We start from the raw sequence: 10,382 nt of genomic DNA on the forward strand, positions 1-10,382 counted from the left end.
TTCGATACCAGGACACATCAATGACATTTTAACTATGAAATATTATCCTGCATGCACCATACCAAGGTATGGTGTATTATGGCCTGGGTTTGCTCTAATTCTGACCTTGATGTGGCTCTAGGGCTGTATTTTGCATTAATTTGCATATTTGGCATCTGCAGCCTTCGCATGGGTGACATCTCTCCGATGAATCGTTTGATCTAACAATGAATCAACTTACTTGCAGATTGCGTGCGCGCCTGTATGTGACAAGGGGTGGCTTTGGGAAAATTTTCCTTGTGCGCTTGGATTGCTGAAGAACGCCATACTGCCCAATTATTATGCCCTTTAGTTTCGGAATATTCTCAGGAATTGGTTTCGAGCCCTGTTGAGAGTGTCTTTCACAAGGTTTCGTAGAAAATGGCGGTCAAGGAATGTTTTTTGCAACTGATTTAAATTCCTGTCGGAGGTCATCATTGCTCGAGCAGATTTTCCTATACCGAAGAGATTGGCTAAAAGGAATGGCAAGTTTTGTATGCCGCGAGTGACAGCTATTAAAGGACAAATACTGTTGCGAGTAAGTGGGCTTGCGGAATACGTCGTTTCGCTTGAGTAAGTACGGGTGAACTTACCAGTGGGGTGAAAGTAGGCTGAGATCATTTATGAATACTCTGAGGTTCCTTTCTGAATGTCGCAAAATCATGAATATATATCATCCATCCCTACTGGAAAAACGTCTCTCTTACCCCAGAGCTTGCTGTGGTTCCTTTAAGGTTCCGCCTCAAGCCCACTGACCAGGCCGTAGCTCTACTACGATTACCGCAGCGAATGTTGAGGATCAACATTGGGCCTCAGACCGTGGTGCACCTTACGGCCTTAGGGATTTTTGTGGAGTTTCTCAGGGGCAAGTTTTTTTAGTATAATTTAGTTTGGTGACTTTTAATTTAATTATGTTACAATCATTAAATTGGCAAAGTTAATTAAGCCTACACCAAACCGTAATGCCAAACGTGGAATTTGATAAGCGTCATCCACATAGCCCATCAGGAAGGCATAAATTCAATTATATTCGGTTATAAACTACAGCTCTGCTAGCACAAAACGCCCACAACTTGTACACCAATACAAACGTTACACAAAAATCACAATGAAAGTATTGCTAAAAAGCAAGCGAGCTGGAGGTTATATTTCATACAAAGACTCGAGGCTACGAAACTACGAAAACGGACGGGCACTGGCCGCGTGCGTCTGTTTTCGTAACTCCCTAGACTCGGGGATTTTGGTAACATGCAAAGAGAATTCACATTACTCGTGCGAAAAATACACAACAGATTTTTGCATGACCAGCCATCTGAAAACACAATAAGCGCAATAAACGGTAAACGGATAAACCGTAGATTCACACTTGAATTTCTATTGGATGCTAGAATGGATAGATAAAATTGCGAGCAGGAGTTGCTGCGATATTTCCTACTTTTATGAGCTTCAAAGGGGTTGGCGTGCGTCATAATGAAATGTTGTGCAAAGAAGCTACAAAAGACGGGATATGTGGTTTCGTTTAGTTTAGAAAAAAAAAACGCGGGAAACATACTTCGGTGTCGTTTTTACAGCTCCACTTGGTGGCTTCGCTCGAGCCGCACATGCCTATTTCTCCCTCGGCAGGGGCCGGGCACTAAGTTCCCGCTTTTCTAACGCGGTTCTGGGAGTCGCTTCCCCCAGCTTAGGGCAGTTACGCGCCAGCTTCTATGGCACATGCGTGTGTATTTGCTTTGTCCTGTGTACGGCTTAATTCTAAGATGCCATGATGACGTGCGTATGCGTTAGGTTTTGATGACATTCGACTTGTTGCTTCTGTGGACAACGTGAGGAATTTTTCTGAAGACAACGATGCCGCAGGTTCTCAGTCGGAACACAGAAGACCCTGTCCACCTTATTTTCCGGAAGGAGGGCGAGGAAACCCGTGAAAGCTTCTTTCTCGAAGGTACGTGAAGGAATTTTCTTGTATATATTTTTTTCCTGTATGTATGTGCCTGCGCGTGTCTGTGTGTCTTGTTTCAAAGGAAAATTAGTCTTGAATATTTTGCGAATGAAATTTGAATTTCTAATATTTCTGATACCGTATTTTCAGATTCCGTGCGATGCATTTCAGATAGATTGCATGTCGCGTGGAAGGCACTGAGGATGTCGCCAAGGCCTGCATCGAACGAAAGCGGAAAGGAAAACCATCAAGGTGTGAGCGGGAACCGCAACAAACGCGGCACAATGTGAGTGTTTACATATCCTGAACGGTATACTCGCCACCAAATTTCTGTCCTTCTGTTGTTTTTCATTCGACAACGTGCCTGACGCGGCTTCTTACCAGACCGTTCATACCTCTGGTTTGACAAGCATTTATGGTTATCTTTTCTTGTTCGATACGTATATGCATGTTTTCGGTATGCATAGAGCTACTCAGCTTATTTGAAGGCTCTATGTATGCCAGTGGTCACAGCCATCTGTGTTTTGAGTATGGCAATTTACCGTAATGGACTTTTGTAGTTTTGTCATTGTGGACAGCAAATGACTTTCGTAGATGCAGACAAGCTCACTCAATTTAGTAATCCCTATTCGGTATTTCGTGTATTATTTGGTACTACCTCTTTGGTTATCGTACCTGAAGTGAATTTTACTTCTAGGTGCATACCTCCAGTGCTTCAAGAGTGGAGCAAGGCGAAGAAACCAGAATGAAAATGAAGAGAGCCCGTGCGACGCTGAACAAGAAATTAAAATGCCTGAAAAAGTACTGAGAACCTGATGACCTCAATACCAATAAGAAGTATTTGAACACGAAGTCGTGCTAAGGGTACTCTGTGTTATTCATGCCTTGAGGTTCACTCTGTAGAAGCCTCAGGCTGCGCGGTAGCCACAGGGCCTCAAGTTCTGAGGTAACACAGGGCCTCAAGCTCTGAGGTAACCCCAGAACCCCGGAAGATGTCCCATAATCCCTCAAGACCTCAGACTCTGAGGCAACCTCAGGCATTATTTTCAATAGGGATGTCTCACGTAAAGTGCCGGCTTTCTTTCACGTCCCTCCAGAAATTTCCAGAGTCTCCATGAATATATTTGCATAAGTAGGCTCCATTTTAGGGGCCATAGCCGTGCCGCTATTCTGGAGGTAGTCTTGACTGTCAAATTCGAGTTTCTTTTTTTTTTTTTTGTAGGATTAGGTTTAGCAGCTTGAATAGAACAAGACTGCATTAGACGGTGACGGAAGGCTTGCCTTTTTTTAATGTTCTGCTGACAGAGCAGGGGATAATGTGGATCAGCCACCACGTTCCATGTGGGATCCATGGGAAAACATTATTTGCTGTGTTCCTTAGCGCATAATTTGCTTCCATGGCTGGTCTAGTTTAAAGAGTGAGAATGTTTCATAAGCTTTCCTGGGGCTGAGAAGATAAGCTGTATCTTGGCCCGACCTGCTCTCTTCTTCATCAATTTAAAAACTTCGTGAATATATGAAGTGACCGCAGGTCTGTTGTTATACTTCAGCAGCTATGTTCTTTCGTTTATGCGTTTGGCAGCCCTTCGTCTTGTTAGCGCTGAGCAGTTTGTTCCTATTGTTACCTTGCTGCAACGGCGCAACGGTTCACATTTCTCAGGAGCAAACTTCTTGAGCAGGGTCTCAGCAGCATCCCAGTCATCGCGCCAGGCTTTTCTTTTGTCGCGCTTGGTTGTGCGTTGATCGCCAGGTGGTGAGTCCTTGTTGATTCATGTGCGATGTAGATCTTTATAACTCTTTCCAGTGATGGGTTTTCAGTGTTCAATATGCCTGCCTTTGCTCTGTTGTCGCTGATACCAAAAGAAATCTGGGCTACTACCATTTGATTTTCCCGTGATGGGACACTGATACAACCGACATCGGTTTACAAGGTGAAAGTGTTCTCGAAGTGCATGTCCGCACCCTGCCAGCGGTCGTCGTTAGCAGCGGAACGGGCAGAGCTGATCATTGCTGGAGCGTCTACTGCCACTTCCCTGCCCTTTATGGACGCCTCGACTCTGAAGCGGACATAGTCTGCAGTTCTGTTCTTCGCTGGGCTTCCCGTATGGCTTTCTTTGTCCCGCGATGAAACTGGGAACGCCTTCGCACTGTTTATAGCGAGAACCATTCAATTTCTCAAGGCACGGTGTCCTGTATTAACGACAAACGTAGGCATTGCGACCTGATGCCCTAAGATATGTCTTGCACCTTGTTAGATATCATCTCAAATTGTAGCCTGTAGTGCTGTGTATCCGAATAGAATCCAACTTCGCACAATTTCAGCGCAAGTGATACGGGAGCGTTCAGCAAGACAACAAGTGAATAACGCTTTTAACAGCGAACTTCAAACGCGTGCCGCACCCGCGGTTGCCTGAGGGGAAGGTCGAGGCCAGTCTTGTTATCGCTGTGAACCTTTCAGAAATCAGAGACTGCGAGGCCAAGAGTTGAGGCGCGGCTTTGGGTAGACGAGCATCCTGCCGAGCTGGGGGCATGTTGGTACCCCACCTCTTGGCCTCATAGTATCTTATTGTCAGCTTGAATGAAGAAAGTGACAGTTTACGTGCCGCGCGAATTTCCAGGATGCTACCCTACCTCGGTGCAGATTTTAAAGACGTATTCACGTTAAAACAATCTTGTTTCGTTCTGTTCTGGTACTACACTCGCGGGATCTGTGTTTCAGTTCCGTAATGAACTATGCAAACGTCTCTTCTGTATTCTGAGTGGGACAACGCAGCACAAGTCTTGCGTAGACCTCATTCTGGTTAGGCGCGAAATGATCGGGTCTTGCGCAGTATATTCGACAGTGAGAACTTCGGGTCGAGGCACAACAACAACTTTATTTTTGAGATGATAAATGGGGAGTTTCATCACCAGGGGCGGTACTCTGCCCTGTTGCCGATGATAAGATGGGGAATGAGCTAATGAGCCGCTTCATAAAAGTTAGAAGTCCTATGATGTCCAAAAATATCCAAAGAGCTTTGAGAGCACAGCGCTGGTGGGCTGGATTTGCGAGAACTAAACAATTTCGAGGAACAGAGTGGACGACAGTCCAGCGGGTTAAGAGAACCCGAGAGTGTGCTTCGACAACGTTGGTACTCTGGGCAATGAAGAAATATGCACCGCTGTGACAGCATCTGGGATAGTCAACCTGTCTCAAGCAGCAACGCCAGTGAGTGTAAAAGCTATATCGAGGCGCATTCGATGAATAATGCAGAATCCTGACGAGACGTGTTTTGTGGCATGCGGAAAGCGAGCGTTGGAGCAACTCATGGATGGGAGGAGTTGCCCATCGGTTGGAAGCCAGGGCTGCCCTTAGGCATCGAAGAATGCAAAGATGGTCTCCTCTCAGTAGCTCAATACTCGTCTGTCTCTGAGACAAGAGAGCTGGTTCTGCGGTTCTACTGGCCTTTTCATTCCCCAGAACACCGCAAGAAACCGAAACCCATTGGGGAACCAGCATGTGCCCTGTTTTGGTACACAAGGCGGTAAGCGCCATTAACAGATCCATCACTAGCTTGTGCGGATTATCCTCGTATGCCAGAACTTTCAATATCTTGCAGTGCAGAGTGAGTCAGTGAATACCACCCATTCCCACGGGGTTCAATCAACGATATGCTGCATAAAGAAAATGGTGACATTGTAGCGAATCTCGTCGAGGTTTGCTGCGGTTGCATAATAGACAAGGCGAGGAATTCGCAAGGATACGTCAGTCAAGAACGAGAAGAATAAAATATTTAATATAGGTGAAATGGCCCAGTGGAATAGGCAAGACCAGGACAGTCAAGGAAGAAGTGGTCAAGAACAGTGAGCACACATGCAAGCTCGTCCTTTTCCCCCGAGTTCTAAGTCGTCGATGGCGCTCAGGCTTTCGATGCACGAGCCCGAGGTCCCGAGCCCATGATCGACGCAGTCGATATGTCGAAGACCTCACCAAGGCGAAGGCGCGTCGTACGTAGTTGACCCCAACAGTCAGCACTACAACAGTTCGGCTCCATGAAGACACCTACAAGAACAACCGACAAGGACACCCGCACGCCGAACATGAACCAAATGAGTGGAAACGCTACTCCGACACAGGCAAAAAAAAAAAGAAGAAGAAGACGATTCTCAATTCAATTGCTTTCCTGGAACACATTAGTCCATCCACGCCTTATAAACTAACCCTGTAAGTTGGGTGCCCAATTAACAATCACCCACAATTATGTTTTGAGAAAACCCTGAGTGTTGTACTCTTGACACTAGCCACAGTATCATGGCTGACCAAACCTTCTTTTCTCGTTTTCCAAACCTTCTGTTGGAAACAAGGTATTATAGGTTTGTCCAGCAACGTTGAATGATAGCTGGACTGCTGGGGACAACTAGACGCATCTAGACTCATTGTGGACCTACCAGAGAAGATACTGCCCTGCTCTGGGACGGCTCTTTGGACGGAGGTAGCCTTTACAGCAGGACCCAGCTTCGCGACTGCAGTCAAAGGTTCACTGCCTTCGGTTTAGCCAGAGACACTGTTTCTGTCAAGCCAATCCGACAGCTTTGCAGTTCTGTGTGCAGATCCTTCTTTATATTCCTATTCGTAATACCGCATATTTCCAAACTACTTGCGTCCAAATCAGTTACATCGCGGTACACCTGTGCAGCTTCCGAATGAACACCGAGGACGCTACCTAATTATGCGTTATCTCTGGGGTTTTCCCAAACACAGACCTGAAGCTCCACTCGCTCAAACGTTGCCCACCTACGCATTGCTGATGAAGGCCCAATAAGATGGAAACAGCTGTCCAATGCTGGTGTGGCGACGTTTGGGACTTATAAACATGTGTTCAACGTGCAGCCAAAGAGCCTCCGCTAATTTTCTTTCCTTAATTCGTGGGATGTGCCTTGAATCAATTTGACGGGAGTGCCGCTGCTTCACTGTCATGCAGTGTTGTGTGACTACCGACGGTGATTTTACATTACATAGTTATTTTGTGGTATGTGCCTTTAATCAATTTAATGGGAATTTTCCACTGGGAACGGGACACATGTACACTCCCACAATTTGCATGGCGAACGAATACAGATAAGTAGCAAAACTCATGGATCTCGTTTTTTTTAACAGTTGAATATTACATTGTAACAAAAATTTTGCATCCATAGTAAGGCAAGTCATAACCTGCACATTTTGCATTCTCGTCATGCATTTCATCGAATGACAGACGAACTACGCAACAATTTCGTGCAGGGTTTTCGATGCCGTGGTGAGCAGTCCACAAGGAATAAAATAACCGTAGAGTTTCGCAATCGCCCGAATCGGATGCTACTGTCATTTTAACGGAATTAATATTGAACGCTTATATGGACCTTTGGCGACCTTGTACATCCTCCGACGACAAAGTAGCAGTTGTCCACATGATATTGATGTACTGCGTACCGCATTCCAGACAGGTTACGATGTGCTATTAGATCTGTTTTGAAAATCCACAACAACTTTGGGGAAGTCCTGTGTAGGCTATTTTAACGGTTGTATGCCTCTGAGAAAGGTGCGCCATGCGTGCCAAATGTGCGCCATCTGTTGGCCCTTCTCGTCTATAGTCTATACATGTTGTAATCTGCTCCACTGTGACCCGTGTTCCTGGCGGGAGCAGAGCGACAAGAAGATGAAGCTGTATCATATTGCTTGGTATCGGCATTGTCTGGAAGATTTTGTGTGTCCAGGCGACCTCTACGAGTCTAGGCTCGAAAGCGCAGGTACATACTGAAACAGAGCGGAAACACACGTTAGCGCTCGTGTGTTTCATCTCTGTGTGTCCCCCTTTCTTTGAGCTTGCGTGTCTAGATGGAGTACCAACACGGTAAAAATCAACTCTTCAACGGATATCTGGCTTACGTTCTATTGTTCCGGGATGCACCAACCTGCATTCTCGACCACAAAGTGCAGTGACATACCAGATGGCTCGCGTAGTTGCTTGCGCTTTCGATAGATTGTACGCGAGAGGCCTCAGGGTTGGCTAGCCTTATGAGTCTGCAAGTACTTCTTCTCCTTTTCTGTTTGCTTGGCGCAACCACCTTTGCAGTCTGATTTCTGAAAAGAATGCTCAATGTACAGCACAGTTGCTTCGTATCCAAAGCGTCCAAGCTAGTAGCTTCCTGCAAAGTTCAGTTTCTCGTTTTGCAGTTCTCGTTTTGCAGTTTTGCTGTTTACATTACAGTACCTTGAAGATTGTGATCGATAACTGTGATATTATGTTGTGACTCACACTGTGTTTGTCTCCCTACTGCGACTGTGGCTGCTCGTGTTCTTTCACCGACGGATCTCCTTCTCTATTCATAGCTCTTCAAACCTGTTTTAACTACGTACAGGTTCACGGGGTTGCCAGTCCGAAATAGTCGCGAATCACCTCCACATTTTTTCATTCGATGCGTCATCATCATTACCATCATCATCATCATCGAGAAATAAACAAAAGGTGAACGAATATTTCGGTTAGGTAAAGCATGCATCAGTATTTCTTCTATTTCGTTATCTGGTAAGGAACTAGTCTAGATGAGAACGTTCAGCGGGTACGAAACCGGTATGCGGTCCTGAAGAAGCCCTTTCGAGGTCCTCAATAAAGTTGTTAGAAGCACAATTTGACCGCCAGCAAAGGGACAGAGTTTCGCCCCTGGCGATGGAAGCCCCAATCACCATCATTTAAATAAAGTTGTTGTTCTTGGTAGTAACGCTCGTCGACATGTGTCATGGGGCCCGATCTTCAACTTGTCGTTATCCTATCACGCGCATTAAATGCATCACTGCGGCCCGTGACTCGCCAAGAGCTCTTGCGCGAGCCTACGGAGCGGAGTGCGAGAACTTCAACGATCGCTACGTGCAAGTTGAAGATCGGGGTCGTTAGTCTGTAACGCGCGTCAGTGATTCGCGACAAGCTCTCGGGCGACGGCAACGTTTATGTATTTGAATTCGCTGCCTAGCAGAACAGTTTCCGCGCACCACCGCGCGTCAATCTTAAATATAACAATAACGATTGCTATGTGACTCTTCAAGATTGGGTCTCTCGTCTTCGCAAGGGTTTAACCTGTAGTGCAACATCATGCCCGGATAGCTAGCTTCTACGTTGCCCATAGTGAGATCATCTACTCTTGGAAAATACGAAAGTATGATATTTTGCGTGTTTATTTCGAATATTAATGAAAATGCCTGATATTCGCTTAAATGAAGCTGTATTTTGTGTGCGGAGTCTTTGAGTCGTTTAAAAATTATAAAATAAATTAAGTACCATGTTTAAATCCAGATTGGCGCTTTACCGCTTTACCTACACGTCCTCACCTATGTACAATCACTTTCAACACATCCCGCTGGTAAGGCAGTGTGTGATTCAAATTAGCGCAAAATTTTCGGAAGCTGGAACAGCAACAACAACAAAAAAGTTCCAGCTCAGTTCTGGGTGGAAGACGTTGTTTAAACTCTGTATGATCCACTCTGCTTGTTGTCTCAGAAGAGGTGACACGCTCCTAAACTCTATGCGAAGATGACCTATCCGTCATATTTCCAATCATTTCTTCGAAACTCCGTATTTTGACGTAGATAATCACAAGTTATGCGTGATAAGGCTAACCCAGACTTTGTAATTTTTCATAATCTACCCTGTTTTCTATGATTTTTTCAGTTCTTCGCCACAGTTGGTAAATTGTTCGGGTCCAAAGGCCGCTGCAGCAACGGCATATGTAGGATCTCGTACGAGTACCTGGCTGAGTCGCCAATGGCAAAACACTGCGGTACTGTTGACTATGACGACAAGGGGACATCTGGAGATGAAGAACGGGATGTTCTACCAACGACTTTGACAATATCACCACACAGAGTCAACGGGTCTGGAGAATCCACAGCATCATTATTTCACAGACGACAGACCAATGAAGAGTCGTTAGCGACAGGGGCCACTCTGTCTCCAGCATACCCACATCGACCTGGTAGAAAGCATACCTCACCGTCAGTTGTAGCGTCAGATGCGAAGAGCGATCTGGGCACATCGACAGGCTCTACGCAGGTTCATAACGGCGCCCAAGACGTTAATTTTACTGTGTTCACAACATCGGTGGCTACATTGATCATCAATACTACGGAGCCCACTGGTACAACGAATCACGAAAAAACTTCATATGCGAATCGGGTGTTAGAAAACAAAATAAATTGTGCTCCTTGCGACGATGAATACGACGAAGGAACGTTAAGCTCAAAAGAAAATTTGACAGTGAACATCAGCTTGACGATTCGTGATACCGCAGTGCACATGACGGCGAATGTAAGCGTCAATGTTGCAGCGCCCGATGGCATGATCAAAGCGTCTGTGGTAAAAATTCCAAAGAGTGTATAGTTGTATAGAAATGTAAGCGAACATACAAAACTAAA

General features: G+C 45.6%; 1 protein-coding gene across 1 annotated transcript in view; it reads left to right on the forward strand.

Moving 5' to 3' along the window:
* The window catches only part of LOC135376012 (uncharacterized), a 225,637-nt gene extending 215,255 nt beyond the window's left edge, over nt 1–10,382 (forward strand). The window contains exon 4 of the mRNA XM_064608629.1: nt 9,640–10,382. Within this exon, the coding sequence (XP_064464699.1) occupies nt 9,640–10,347 (708 nt within the window). The 3' untranslated portion in view covers nt 10,348–10,382. The remainder of the gene's footprint in view (nt 1–9,639) is intronic.

Source organism: Ornithodoros turicata, unplaced genomic scaffold, assembly GCF_037126465.1.
Source record: "Ornithodoros turicata isolate Travis unplaced genomic scaffold, ASM3712646v1 ctg00000969.1, whole genome shotgun sequence".
Taxonomy (NCBI): Eukaryota; Metazoa; Arthropoda; class Arachnida; order Ixodida; family Argasidae; genus Ornithodoros; species Ornithodoros turicata.